This window comes from Haliotis rufescens, unplaced genomic scaffold (genome assembly GCF_023055435.1).
Source record: "Haliotis rufescens isolate VD_foot unplaced genomic scaffold, xgHalRufe1.0.p SCAF_22, whole genome shotgun sequence".
NCBI lineage: Eukaryota > Metazoa > Mollusca > Gastropoda > Lepetellida > Haliotidae > Haliotis > Haliotis rufescens.
The window spans coordinates 5,465,778-5,481,864 of record NW_025963913.1 but is presented as its reverse complement, the minus strand read 5'-3'; the positions used below and the strand labels follow the sequence as shown (position 1 = coordinate 5,481,864).

At 40.8% G+C, this 16,087-nt stretch overlaps 2 protein-coding genes across 2 annotated transcripts in view; one reads left to right on the top strand and one right to left on the bottom strand.

Annotated features, from left to right (window-relative positions):
* LOC124136282 overlaps positions 1 to 1,036 on the bottom strand; it is a 79,419-nt gene extending 78,383 nt beyond the window's left edge. Inside the window, exon 1 of the mRNA XM_046502155.2 lies at positions 826 to 1,036. Within this exon, the coding sequence (XP_046358111.1) occupies positions 826 to 863 (38 nt within the window). The 5' untranslated portion in view covers positions 864 to 1,036. The remainder of the gene's footprint in view (positions 1 to 825) is intronic.
* Positions 1,037 to 4,662: 3,626 nt separating this feature from the next.
* LOC124136399 (melatonin receptor type 1B-like) lies at positions 4,663 to 8,797 on the top strand. The gene is made up of 2 exons (XM_046502329.2): positions 4,663 to 5,613; positions 8,701 to 8,797. The coding sequence occupies exons 1-2, from the start codon at positions 4,679 to 4,681 to the stop codon at positions 8,795 to 8,797; spliced, it is 1,032 nt and encodes a 343-aa protein (XP_046358285.2). The 5' UTR covers positions 4,663 to 4,678.
* The last annotated feature ends 7,290 nt before the right edge of the window (positions 8,798 to 16,087 follow it).

The following is a 16,087-nucleotide window of genomic DNA, read 5'->3' as shown; positions in this document are numbered from 1 at the left end:
TTTCTTCCTCTGTTTTAGAGGTAACACTTTCCTTTATCAATTTCTTCAACCGTGATTTTCAAAATTAATTTCGATTGTTATTATTAACAATTTTGTTCAAAAAGCGACATCTAAAAAAAGTGGGGTGTGTGGGGGGTACGAGTGGCCCAGTCGTCTAAGGGCTTTCCTCTCACATTAAGCTGACACGCCATGATATAACTGGAATACTGTTAAAAGCGGCGTTAAACCCAACTCACTCACTCACTCACTCACTCACTCACTCACTCACTTAAAAAAGTGACACAAATAGGGCGCCAAAACGCAGCGTAACAAACAAGTCCCGAATGCTTTCCATGAAAATCAAAATTCACTTGCGTTTCCTTGTGCCATTTCTGATGAACGGTACCCCAATACTCAGAGCCAACATCCTTGTATCGATGCTTGCGCCACGCCAAGACTTACGAAGAATCAGGGGAAGAAACCTGGCTTTAACACGACTGCATGTTTGCCAGATTGCACGAGCTGTTGCCAATGTTGTTAATGTCCACGTGAGAACCATCTACAGGATACAGCAACGATACCAGGTCACAAACAGCATGGATGCGCCTACAGACTACGTCACAAACGAGATACCTCCAAAACGTTCATGAAGTGATGATTCTTTGAGATTCAGTATAGTTTAACATTGTAAACAGATTGTTCGTTCAGTATTTATGTATATCCGAAGTGAAATACTTGCTAGTTTTCACCCCTCCCACCGACCTCACCCCTGATATGTGACAAACTAACAGTATAGCAGGTGCAGGTGACAGTTGATTGACAGGTGATTGACAGCTATTTACTTACTCTGAAGTGTGAGGCGAGGGAGGGAAGGCTCCGGACATGCTGAAATATGGCCCGTTTGATGTCTATTTCACAACGCAAAATGTCCTGTTCAATCAAAGCTGAGCGTATCACTTTCAGTGGGAGCTATTTCAATCGACCCTGCTGGTTGAAATGACCCCAGTAGTTGAAATGTCTACCACTCAAGCACGCTAACCCAACTTAAGAAAGCCCACTTTTACTTCTACACTAGCGCCCGTCCTCCTGTTAGAAACTAACAGATTAATCGTGCAGTGTTGCTAAGCTATGCGTCGGTAGAGATTAGGCCATGAGTTTTTCTCTCCCCGCCGGACGCCATTAACACTTATACTCTTCCGGTAATAACTTAAATCCAATCCTCCGTTCTTTCACATGGCGTTGATTGAATTGCGTAAGTTTTAGATACATGTTGATAAAGTACGGTGACCCATAAGGGACATGGAGTCTGTTTTTCAATATTTTGATGTTTAACTTACTTTTATCTTAACTTTTTGCAAATTAACACAATCTCCCATACAAATATGTGATAAATCATGTATAAAAACATCCGAAAACATAGAAAATGTACTTTTAAGTAGCTTTTGAGTCGCTGAAATGTGAAGTGAAAATGTCAAAAACTAAAATGAAAATGTCAAAAACACAAAACGAAAATGTCAAAAACTAAAATGAATACACAGAAAACTATTTCCACCGCGGTGATAATATTTACACCGAGGTGAAAACTATTTCCACCGCGGTGGAAATAGTTTTCTGTATTTTCATTTTAGTTTTTGACATTTTCGTTTTGTGTTCTTGACATTTTCATTTTAGGTTTTGACATTTTCGTTTCGTTTTTCAGCGATTCAATATCTTCTTTACACATGATTTATCACAAATTTGTAAGACAAATCGTGTTAATTTGCAAAAGGTTACGATAAATGTAAGTGAAATATCAAAATATGGAAAAACAGACTCCATGTCCCTTATGGGCCACCGTAATAAAGAGAGCTGGTGTCAGAGCCAGACAATGATTGAAAACAGTTGTTTGAAAGGAAGGAACAAAGGCTTCACGTCACCGTGCCCAAGGTGACATTTCACTTTGAGGAACTTTTATCTGGACATGAGAATATTGTTCTATGTAACACTAGTTAATGACGAATGACATGCCTTGTCATGTACATTATTATAACTCGTATATGCTCAATTTTCGTCTGTAAACGTTTTATTTTAATTACCACTAATCTCCTTTGCACAGGCTTGTAATCTCATTGGGGATGGAGGTTGGCCCAATCGTTTAAGACGCCGTAATTCGCTGTGCAGAGTTGTGTCCTTTGGGCACACCAGATCGTGGGTTCGAATCCCGGTTCGCCCCGAGCTGACACGCAGTGGTGTAACTGGAATAATTGGGTTTTTCAATCGTGGGTGTCTTTATCCAGTTTTCGCATTATCTTCAGGATGTTAGTTTAGTTTGTTTGCTGTTAAACGCCACACCTCAACAATATTCCAGCTATATGACAGCGGTCTGTATATAATCGAGTCTGGACCAGACAATCCAGTTACTGACATCAGGAGCATCGATCAACGCATCATGCATCAAACAAATAAACGTGCCTGACGACCCGATCCCTATAGTCGCCTCTTACGAAGAATAGGTTGCTGAAGACCTATTCTCTATCCGAATCTTCACGGATCATCTCCAGATGATCTGTTTTGCTATTTGCTGTTTTCAACTCCCAGAATGTATTTCTCTAGCTGTTTACATTACCCCCTTGTGGTGTTTGACAATTTTTGGTATTAATTTAAGAATGTATTTAATGTTTTCATTATCTCTGAAATAAAGGAGGGCACGGGTGGCCAAGTCGTCTAAGGCGCCTCAATTCGCTGTGCAGAGTGGCGTCCCTTGGGCACGCCAGGAGCCTATGATTGTGGGTTCAAATCCCGATTATGTTTTTAGGTTTGTCAGCACCGAAGTGGTAAACGTCTGAGACCTGCATCACTTCGGGCTTTCCTCCCACATTAAGCTGACGCGCCGCGTTATACCTGGAATAGTGTTAAAAGTGGCGTTAAACCAAACTCACTCACTCACTCACTCACTCACTCACTCACTCACTGAGTTATCCCCGTTTCCTTCCAATGTTAGAAAACGTTTCAGCAATGTTTACTCTATCCCCAGGATGTGTTTATCCAACGTTTATGTTATCCCCCGATGTGTTTATCCAATTTCTATTTTATCCAAAGTATGCGTTTATCCAATTTTTATCTTATCCCCTGGATATGTTTATCTTCATGTTATCCAATGTTTATGTTATGCCGAGGATGTGTTTATCCAATGTTTATTTTATCCCCGGGATGTGTTAATCCAATATTCATGTTATGTCAGGATGTGTTAATCCAATGTTTATGTTATCTCCAGGATGTGTATATCTAATGTTTTGGGGTTTTTTATCCCTAGGTTGTGTTTATCCAATCTTCATGTTATCCAATGTTTATGCCATCCTCAGGATGTGTTGACCCAATGTTTATGTTATGCCGAGGATCTGTTTATCCAATGTTTATGTTATCTCCAGGATGTGTTTATCTAATGTTTTGGGGTTTTTTATCCCTAGGTTGTGTTTATCCAATCTTCATGTTATCCAATGTTTATGCCATCCTCAGGATGTGTTGACCCAATGTTTATCTTATCCCTAGGACGCGTTTATCCAATGGTTATCTTATCCCTAGGACGCGTGTATCCAATGTTTATTGTATCCCTAGGATGTGTTTATCCAATCTTTATGTGATCCATAGGGTGTGTTTATCCAATTTGTATGTTATTCCCAGGATCTGTTTATTCAACGTTTATTTTATCCCTAGGATGTGTTTATGCAATGTTTACGTTATCCCTAGGATGTGTTTATCCAATCTTTATGTGATCCACCATCTAATGGTGATATTATTTCAACACATGTCCTGCGTAAGATGTTTCTAAAGAGAAAATTGTGCATCCATAGGCTCATGTCACCTCTCCTTTTGAGTAACTATTTTATTCCGCGATATAGCTGGTTGTTGTATGGCTGTCAGTGTAAACATGAAGTCACACGTACTAAATGAAATTATGTTTAGATCTTGGCCTACATCCTTTGAGGTAAAAAAATGTGATAATTTTTTTAAAAGAATTGACTTTCACTTTGTGTGAGTTCATTGGAGTAGGAACCTTTATGGAGTGAGGGCATTTGTGTTATCCATAGGATGTGTTTATTCAATGTTTGCGTTACCTATAGGATGTGTTTATTCAATGTTTGCGTTACCTATAGGATCTGTTTAGCCATGATTGTTTCCAGCACATATTTGTTGACAGCAGTTTTCCTGACATAAGATAGGAAGTATCTGTATGGAATTATTCCTGGACTATACCCCTTTTAATGTATTGTCTGTAACTTACCGCGAAGGTAAACATGTATCAAGGTAATTATCAACAGAATTAAACCAGCATCAGCTGCACCTGCGCCTCATTGGTCGGGTATGTCTCACCGTCAAGAAATGATTACTTCATTAAAACACCTCACTTCCCGATCAGGTGTCATACAACAGAGAACATGTTCATACAGCTCTCGTTAGCGCCATGCATTTGGATAAGCCACCTACGGACAACGTTAATAACATCGTAGCTGAATCAAATGAGGACCACCTCACCCATTGCTGCTAGAGTCATGTTTCATTATCACTTGGCTAACGCGCTAAGGCAGATGTAAGGCATTTCAAGTTGTTAGAGCTGTGTGTGTCTATGTAACGTGATGAGGTTTTAACTCCAACATACATGCAAGTTGGATCAGCGTTGACAACCTCCTTCTGTTTCAGATCGACTAATTTGGTCACAGAAATGGCTGCCACCAACTTCACTACGAAAGACATTGTATATGCTGTTTGTGCCGTCTCAACGGACCTTTTGAACGTAGTTGGCCATAGCACGATACTGATCCTCATTTACATGGAGAACAGAGCGAGAACAGCCACCAGTAAACTACTTATCAACCAAACACTCGCCGACGGAACTGTAGGCGTCGTGTATCTATTTGCGACCATTTGCTTGGCGATATATGATCCAGACGAGAAGGACGTCAAGTTCAAACTGACCATTGTCCGAGTGTGTCTGGTAGCATTGTACAGCGAGTCCCTGCAAACCCTGGGAATGATTGCCTTCTCTCTTTACATTGCGATATGTCACCCCCTAACATACCGGTTCTGCAAGAAGTCGACGATGGTGGCGGTGTTCGTCATCACCACCTGGACCTTGAACATCGTCGTGGCCTTGCTCATCCTCGTGGCCGACGGCGCCTTCACGAACTCCGACTATACGATGTTTAGTTTCTACAGACTAAACGGCAAAAGCGTATGGTATGAAATACTGAAGTTACTCGTCATGTTTCTGCCGCCACTTTTTGGAGTAACCTGTTGCATACGCGTCTGGATCCACAAACGGAACGTTGACCAAGACGTCCTACAAGCCCAGAGCAGCACCAAGAAACTTGTTAGTCAGGCATTTGGAATCTTGCTAATGTCCAGTGCTTATGTCATTGCTTTCATGATACAAATAATCGGCGAGAACTTGTATCCCCATAACAAAGACTCTAACAATGCGTCCCCTATCGTCTCGTTCATCGTATATATCTACCTGGTGGGGAAGCTGCCGATTTTTCTCCTCGTCTTCAAACCCTACCGCCAGGTGGCACGGGACTGCTGCTGTCCATGTCGCAACAATCGAATCCAACCACTGTCCGCCGAAATAGGGGCACTCCAAGTACAAGGTGCTGAACCGTAAGTAGGAAGCCCGTTCGGCTGTTTATATACCGTGAGTGTTTCAAGAATATGTCGACATGGGTACAATGTGTGAAGCTCATTTCTGGTGCCCCACGCCGTGATATTGCTGGAATATTTCTAAAAGCGGCGTAAAACCATACTCACCCACTCACTAACTCAAGAATATGTACGTTGTATGCGCAGGTTAAAACAGCGTAGTGTCAATACAATATCATGGAGACTATATGGAGTCTCAAATCCGCCCAATTTTATAGTTAGAAAATGTATAGAAAGTCTAAGTATAGTTTTGTCGTAAATATTTTTGAGTAAATAAATCGGTTAGTAATAAGATGGTACTGGGAGAATGTGGAAGGAAAACATTGTTTGTTGTGTTTATGGTAAGATGCATCAACTTTTAGTTGAAAGTATTATCAATGCCTCTGGAGACATACCCAAAGAGTGTTATTTAATGCTAAAACCTATGCCGGAAAATGGTAAAAGTACTTGGGCTTTAAGATTAAGAATATGCCAAATTTGTATGGATTTGGGTATGCTTGGTTATCACAAGAGATAGGTAACAAAATTGGTCATCTGAGTTAAACAAGATGTCTACAGTAACTAGTAAAAGATTTTAGTCTTTTAGATGATGAAAGTTACCTGTTATGTGATATCCGAAGTGAATTTAACATGTGTTTTGCAAAATTTAGATGTTGCAATTTTTAATAAATGACAGAAATTGGTAGATTTAAAGGCATTACATTCCACAGGAGATATTGTTCTTATTGTTTGCAGGAAAATTTATGCTTGACAGAAAATGAGCTTTGCAATCTGCCCATTGTATACTGACCTAAGACGAAAGGAAGGTGAATATGTAATCTCTCACCTTGCCAGTTGTTATGCCTAAAGTACCATGGGCTACTGGCCTCCGAATTCCCAAATAATGTGCCTCGCGTAATATAATCTTAAACCAGATAGTTTGTTGTGAGGCGATGACACATATTAAGTATATAGGTATAAGGGAGCAGTTCAAAAGTTCGAGGTCGTTTAAAAAATCCAACTAAATACCCCCAACCAGAGGTGTTTGGATGGTTTTATAGTTGAAAATTTGTAACTACAGATGCCGGGATTTTTAAATAGTCAGGAAACTTGCACCTACAGGTCGCGGGATTTTTAAATGGTAAGAAACTCTTGTACCTGCAGGTGCCAGGATAGTTAAATAGTTAGAAAACTTTACCTACAGGTGCCGGGATGGTTAAATTGTTAGAAAACTTGTACCTACAGGTGCCGGGATGGTTAAAAAGTTAGAAAACGTGTACCTGCATGTGCCGGGATGGTTAAATATACTGAACCAAATTAAAAACTTCACAATCCTAAAATTTTAACATTTTGACCAGTTATCATTGTGGGCCCTTATTGTGAACTAAACAGTAATGGCCACGTATTGTCTTCAGATAACACCCGTTTTTGTGCAGGTGAATCTATCAAAATCATGTGCACAGCACTATAGTGGCAAAAGTGGTTTTTCACGTGCAACTGGTCACGTGGCCATAATACCGCACGTGTTTTCAACCATACTTGTTATCAGTCATTAACAAAAAAAGAAAAACACAAGAAAACAAAAGTCTTTACGGCCATTTATCATGCCACGCCTTTCAAATGTGCAATGTGAACGTGCCATCGGCATGTTGCAGACGGGAACGTCCGTAGCTGAAGTCGCAAGAACGATGGGTTGTAGTCGACGGACTGTTTATGATTTACAGACGCGTCTACAGCAAACGGGTACCACCGCTGATCGCCCTCGGCAAGGTCGACCACGTGTGACGTCACATGCAGAGGATCGTCAGATTGTCTTACGTTACCTCCGTAACCGAATTTTGACGGCTACATCAACCAGAAATTAAATGTTTAGGGGTAGACTGAGTGCGCAAACTGTTCGAAACCGTCTGATAACTGCTCACCTTCAAGCACGACGGCCATACTGCGGGCCGATTCTGACTCAATTACACAGACGTCAACGTCAATTGTGGGCACAGCGACACTAACGATGGACTCAGAAGAATTGGAATCAAGTCGTCTTCAGTGATGAATTCCGATTTAATCTTCGATTTGCTGATAGTAGGGCGAGGATGTGGAGGCGCCGTCATGAACGTTACGCCCAGTGTTGTGTACAGGAAGTTGACAGATTTCGAGGCGGAAGTGTCATGGTGTGGGGTACTTTCTGCACGTTCCAGGCTTCTTGTCATCCGTGGCAACCTCAACGCTGCTGCTTAGCGCGACCAGGTACTGGCACCAGAACTTCTGCCTTTTATGGCAGCACATGGACCCGGTTTGATCTTCCAACACGACAATGCCAGACCCCACACGGCAATTTTGACATGGAATTTCCTTCAGAATGCGGGAGTCAACGTCATGGACTGGCCGTCAAGGTCTCCCGACCTCAATCCCATCGAACACGTTTTGGATGCTCTTGGCAGAAGTCTGCGCCAACCACAGAATTTGCAAGATCTTGGCACCATTTTGCAGCAACAATGGCGTCGTCTTCCCAATCATGTGTTCACAAGCATCACAAGGTCCATGCGGAGGCGTTGTGTGGCAATTGTCAACGCAAATGGTGGCCATACACGCTACTGAACTTGTGTGCCATCAGATTCTCGTGCTTGGGATTTATGATTTAAACTGTTGATGTTATTACCAAATACCGTAGGTGCTTTGAACAAATTATGGTTACCACCGTTAATTAAAATCCTTCTTTGGACATTAATGATTAAAAATTACCTTCTCTGATACATTTGTCCGTTGTATATCATATATGGGATTACTTTTAAAAATGTGAAGTTTTTAATTTGACTCAGTATAGTAAGAAAACGTGTACCTGCATGTGCCGGGATGGTTAAGTAGTTAGAAAACTTGTACCTACAGGTGCCGGGATGGTTAAGTAGTTAGAAAACTTGACATAAATGTTTTTCAAACGACGGATGATACCAACGACATTGTCGACATTAGTGTGCACAATAAATGACTGCTCTTGCAGCAATTAAATCTGTTATTGAAAACCTTATCTGCCTAATGTTTGTATCTTACAGATTCTATCCATTCTCTTTTCAGAACTGTTCCCAACCTATCGAGGACAACCCTAAACAACAACCGTCATTTAAAGCCCACACGGGAACCTGATGCTAGTTCCCATACAGTCCTTGGTTAGGTAGCATGCGCCTCCTGTATTATCAGGTTGTATAGGGCAACACACGTTTCCTCTGCACGCAGTGCATACATGGTAACACACGTCTCGTCTACAAGCAGTATATATATGGTAACACAGTCTCCTCTACAAGCAGTGTATACATGGTAACACAGTCTCCTCTACAAGCAGTGTATACATGGTTACACACGTCTCCTCTACAAGCAGTGAATATATGGTAACATGCGTCTCCTCTACAAGCAGTGTAAATGGTAACATACGTCTCCTCTACAAGCAATGTATATATCGTAACACACGTCTCCTCTGGAGCAGTGTATATATGGTAACATGCGTCTCCTCTACAAGCAGTGTATATATGGTTACATACGTCTCCTCTACAAGCAGTGTATATATGGTAACATACGTCTCCTCTACAAGCAGTGTATATATGGTAACATACGTCTCCTCTACAAGCAGTGTATATATGGTAACATGCGTCTCCTCTACAAGCAGTGTATATATGGTAACATACGTCTCCTCTACAAGCAGTGTATATAAGGTTACATACGTCTCCTCTACAAGCAGTGTATATATGGTAACATACGTCTCCTCTACAAGCAGTGTATATATGGTAACATACGTCTCCTCTACAAGCAGTGTATATATGGTAACACATGTCTCCTCTACAAGCAGTGTATATATGGTAACACATGTCTCCTCTGGAGCAGTGTATATATGGTAACATGCGTCTCCTCTACAAGCAGTGTATATATCGTAACACACGTCTCCTCTGGAGCAGTGTATATATGGTAACATGCGTCTCCTTTACAAGTAGTGTATATATGGTAACACATGTCTCCTCTACAAGCAGTGTATACATGTATATGGTTACATACGTCTCCTCTACAAGCAGTGTATATATGGTAACATACGTCTCCTCTACAAGCAGTGTATATATGGTAACATACGTCTCTCTTACAAGCAGTGTATATATGGTAACATACGTCTCCTCTACAAGCAGTGTATATATGGTAACACACGTCTCCTCTACAAGCAGTGTATATATGGTAACATACGTCTCCTCTACAAGCAGTGTATATAAGGTTACATACGTCTCCTCTACAAGCAGTGTATATATGGTAACATACGTCTCCTCTACAAGCAGTGTATATATGGTAACATACGTCTCCTCTACAAGCAGTGTATACATGGTAACATACGTCTCCTCTACAAGCAGTGTATATATGGTAACATACGTCTCCTCTACAAGCAGTGTATATGGTAACATGCGTCTCCTCTACAAGCAGTGAATATATGGTAACATACGTCTCCTCTGGAGCAGTGTATATATGGTTACATACGTCTCCTCTACAAGCAGTGTATACATGGTAACACACGTCTCCTCTACAAGCAGTGTATATGGTAACATGCGTCTCCTCTACAAGCAGTGTATATATGGTAACACACGTCTCCTCTACAAGCAGGGTATGCATGGTAACACACGTCTCCTCTACAAGCAGTGTATATATGGTAACATGCGTCTCCTCTACAAGCAGTGTATATATGGTAACATACGTCTCCTCTACAAGCAGTGTATACATGGTTACATACGTCTCCTCTACAAGCAGTGTATACATGGTAACACACGTCTCCTCTTCAAGCAGTGTATGCATGGTAACACACGTCTCCTCTACAAGCAGGGTATGCATGGTAACACACGTCTCCTCTACAAGCAGTGTATATATGGTAACACTTACATACCGAGAACAAGATGTATGAATGGCATGTTGTCAAGATAGTAAACATGTGGACAGGGTCACCCATAAATTAAATCAATAGATCTTCTATTTCTGAACTAATAATTACAAGTCAAGTAAGAGGATGTTAAAGTAATTCATCTTGAACATGATAAAATGGAAATGCATACATAAACTATGTCCAGATCTTTGTTTAGCAGTAGTGAGAACTAAAAGGTCTGATTCTTAATGAGATTGTGTACTGTTTGATGACATTTAATATGTATCCAATTTGTTTGCCAGGAAACTCAACGTTTGCAACTGGAGCCAGTGCCGGGCATTCATGCCTGTCCTGATGATAGAAATGCCCGATTTAATAAAAATGAACAAGGAAACTATTAGGTTTCTTCTCGGCAAACGTGAGGGCTTACAATCAAATGACTGAGGGTTGACAACTTTTTCTGATTTTCCAGAAGAAACATGGAAACATATCATGAGCAACATATTGTCAGACACTTATTGCACACAGTGTAATACTGTTCTGAAAAGTTTTCAACATTTTATGGAGTGGTGATATTGTAAAACTGTCGTATTTGCCAGTGCTGCATTAAACAATAACAAAAAACGTTACTTGTCATGATGTCGGGGTTCAAGGGATTACCAATTCAATGAGACCCGTGAAGATCCCGGTTAGAATAGGTCTTCAGCCCATGCTTGTCGTAAGTGGCAAATAAGCTTGTCGTAAGAGGCGACTAACGGGATTGGGTGGTCAGGCTCGCTGACTTGGTTGATGCATGTCATCGTATCCCAATTTCGTGGATCGATGCTCATGATCCATGACTCATGGTGCAGATTCAATTATTTACAGACCGCCGTCATATAGCTGGAATACTGCCGAGTGCGGCGTTAAACAACAAACAAAGAAAATGATGGCCGGGCTAGAGTATTCTTGAAGGTCGTGCTTATCGTTATTCTGAAGGTAGTGACTCCTTGGTGAAAACTTAGCCCTGTGGTTAAAACTACCAAGAGAGCTTTCGACGAAACGCAGCCCTATATTCACCAGGAGATAACAGTGTGTATTCCAAAACGGGCAACAATGTGACGGGGATGACACACCGTGAGGACTGGAGAATTCCCTTCAACGTTCGTGAGAGCAAACTGTTTTCTACACATTATAACGGTTTTACACCACTTTCGCAATATTCCAGCAATATGATGAAAGGGGATGCCAGAAATGGAAATGTGGGAATCGATTACATGTAAACAGCTCATGCACTCGACATTTTACGGGCGCCTCGATCACTTGCTGTCACAGACTGTCACTGTCGATAAACCCTACATCAATATCTACTGCCTCATATACAGTATACGCAGACGATATTTTTCAGTAACACACACACACACACACACACACACACACACACACACACACACATGGCAAAATATATTTGGTGTTTCTTATTTTGAAGCTTTTTTGCTAAGATTAAACCCATATTTTGAAGGTCAAGATTATCACCTGTTTGCATTAGCTTCGTGGCGGATACTTTCTTCTTATAGTGGCATATCGTTCACATATAAACATCACAAGGAATTCATCTTCAATATATACAAAGTTTGGACAAACAGAAATCGCAAAATCGTCAAATATGGGAAGTGTAACTGTGTCTTCCAAGTTCCACATTTAGAAGGAAATGATTACATCTATACTTTGAGATATATCTCTTTATGTAATGTGGAAAGTCATTTGTTATAAAACGTCCTGTGTTCAACAAAGATTTGTACTGAACATAGTAATGACATTTCGATGATAATTCAGTCGAAGAATGACAGTTTTTATACAGGTTATCTCATAGTCTTTGCTGAAATTCATTTAGAAATAATGTTACATCGCCGATTTCTTGTTGTAACCAGACCAGCCCAAATCCTAATCTGAACAAAATGGTTATACAGTAAACTACGGTTATAACGAACTCAAAGGGACCCCTTATTTTAGTTCGTAATAACCGTAGTTCGTTATAAGCGTATATACAACGCATATACAACAAATGGGCGAGACCAAAATATACAGTTCGTTATATCCGTCAGTTCGTTATAAGCGTGTTCGTTATAGCCGTAGTTTATTGTAATTGAAGTAGCCCATGCCTCTCTGGCCACCTCTCCAAATTATTTGGACTGTTGTGTATAGAGAGGAGGTAACTGTTGAGCACACAAGGTTCAGACATTGATATTTAATTATGGATTTGGTTATACCTCAACCAATCAAGATGCTGAATGCATAACAACGTGTTATATGTGTTTTAAGATAAATTATCAGATGTTGTTTGAAAACATTCCTTTTGTTTTCTAAATTAGAAGTATAAAGAAGCATAAAATAAGCTCATAAGATGGAGGAATGTTTATCGTTAGTGAAGGTGTATGGGATTGCACTACATCGATTTCGCTATTCAAGCAGGAGGACATCGTGCGTCAAGGCAGAAACGGGAGCGGGTATTGCGGGTGGGGAATGCTTTATTCGTTATACGTTATTTTAATTTGCCGTGATCGATATTTCAAGTTACGAATTAGCTGTTATTTCACAACAGTCCTGTTATCGTGAGTTTGCAAATAAATTACACTTTTTCTGTGAAATGTCTTTTTGTCTTTCTTGTGAATTGTTAGTATTCGTTATCGTTTTTTATGTCGAAACCGGGAATACCATGTTGTAAATTTGGGAAGCAGTTGCCCAAAAATATCAAGAAACGCCTGAGATGGTCCGTCCGACAAGTTGTCACCAAGTTTATATGTAACAATAATATGAAATGCTGCCCAAGCTTGATACTGATAGTCACTATCAGATTGATAAGTAAGAATGAATGTCTATGAAATATGAACTAATTTACACGATAATTATTCGTGATTGTGAAATGGGTGGAAAATATTACCCATGATCGGTGAAAAGGTGGTCTGAATTATCTGTGAACAGTTATTGGGAATGGCATCCCCTTCCCTCTATACTGGTTAAAGTCCTATCCCACAGAAGCGGGCATGAAGTCTCGCGTAATCTGCCGAAATTGAAGAACTATATATACCCAGAGAATATTCGGGTGGTCAGACTCGCTGACTTGGTGGATGCATGTCATCGTATCCGAATGGCGTGGATCGATGCTCATAATGTCAATCACTGGATTGTCTGGTCTATACTCGATTATTTACCGACCGCCGTCATATAGCTGGAACATTACTGACAAACAAACAAGCGTTGAGTATCAAAGCAATTCTCATTAATTGTTGTCGATTATGATATCAGTGTTACTTCGACCGCCTCCGTGGTCTAGTGGTAGAGCGGAAGGTCCGGGGTTCGATCCCCGACCGCGTCATACCAAAAGACGTTAAAAGATGGTACTTGTTGTTACCCTGTCTGGCGCTCGGCATTGAGGGGCTAAAGCAAGGACTGGACGCCTCGGAGTCAGTATTCTGTGTCTAAGTAGGGTATTCATGTTAAACTGTGGCATGGTATCTTTGTGCGCTTGCACTATAAATCGGCATTAGTCCGGACTTAAGTACTCACGGAAATGAAAAAAAACTGTTTTTTCGACCTCAGATCTTAAATAAATGCAGTTAATATACAAAATATGTAAATGTTCAAACAACTAAATTAGTACTAATTGGGCCGTGGCACAAATACAGCGTATCAAATGTTTTTATCCCTTTTTACACGTAAAAGTGTGTAAACATGTGAATAAAACAGACTATTGTGAAACAGGGCATAACCAGGTGTAAGTAGATCAAGGTGACCTATGACACCTTGACGACAGGTGAGAACAGGTGCATAATGCCTATAGTCTGTTTCTGCTATGTCAATTTGGACTTAGTTTTATTTTTGAATGCTGAAAGTGCCGACAAATTACCTCCTGTAAAGTACATTTTGTATTGTTCACTGAGATCAAACTAGCAAATCCAGACTAGTACTTTTCGAGTTGTTTTGTTATTTCGTATTTACAGCTACGTAACACTTTGTGTCGATTTTTAAATTGAGAAAAACAGGGTTTTTTCATTTCCGTGAGTACTTAGTACAAGCAGACACTCGCACTCACAAACTCCCACACTCACACGCACGGCGCGACGTTAAACCCCATTTCACCTCACCTCAGTGTTACTTGGCTTGTGGACGAGCATCAGTAGGGTGTGTATTTTCATGGACGATAGAAACATTGGGTACGCATCTGCTATACCTACCATAGATATATCAGATAAATAATATAGATACTTTCAGCTAATTCCGGGGCGGTGGTGGAGCCTCGTGGTTGAAGCGTTCGCTCGTCACGCCGAAGACCCTGGTTCGATTCCCAGGTGTGTACAATGTGTGAAGCCCATTTCTGGTTTCCCCCGTCGTGATATTACTGGAATATTGCTAAATGCGACGCAAAACCCATACTAACTCACTCACTTCAGTTAATTCCGCGTAACGTATCAATATTCATTTACATGGCTGCACATCAGGACTCGGCACTGCCTGTTTTTATCACCCGTATGTAACCTGAAAAGCATGCAGTGCGGGTAAAGCCCGCCCTCTTATGTCATACATGACGAGGTGAGGGGAAATGGGTTTAACGTCGCGTTCAAGATTATGACACTCGTATACCAAAGTGTATGCACTTAGTGTTGGGCTGCTTGTACTAGTCCGGACTTACGCTTGTTTTATAGTGCTAGCTCACTGAGATACCATGCCACAGTTTAACATGGATACCTAACTCAGACACAGCAAACTGACTCCGAGCCGAGCAGTCCTGGTTTTATCTCCTTATGACGAACGCCAGGCAGGGTAACAACAAGTAAGATCTTTTAATTGGTATTTGCCATTCGTTTGACGCGGCCAGGGGAACGAACCACTGACATTCCACTATCCGGGCAGACGCTCTATCCACTACCCCATGGAGAAGGTCTAAGTGACGATGACTGGTTCGTGTATCTCCCACCGCTACAGGCATACATATGTCTTTGGTATTTGTGTAAGGTTTTCAAATGGTTGAAATTATTTCAAACAAAATATTGATTTACACGTCAGCTTAGCTTACATTTAAACAGTCATATATATCCACCTTGGAAATTCCAGGCTACTTCGGCAAGGGTGGAAAGTGGACTTTCACAGTCAGTTAACGCCCTTGCCTCGGGAAGATGCAGGAACGCTGTTACTATTATCACGAACATATGTGACACTTATATGGCAATATATGCCAAAAACGATGGTAAAAACACAACAGATACCCCATCGATGAACAGTAGAACGTAGACTACTTCGACAACAAAATCGCCATCATAAGAAAGCTAACCATCGAAATTTGGATTGCAAAAATAGCCAAATGTTACGAATATTTAAAAGAACTAATTTTACAAATAAAGGTCATAGGGCCGGGACGGGTAACTCGGGTACCCCGGTCGGGTGGGTACCCACTAGACTACCCAGACCCGTGGTTGGTCATGTGATATATTGTTTAATGACAAAAAATATCTAGAACTCTATGGTTACACTATAAGTCACAAATGTTCGCATTTATTTCTGACTATGCACCCATTTCTGCTGACTTTTCACATCTTTGAA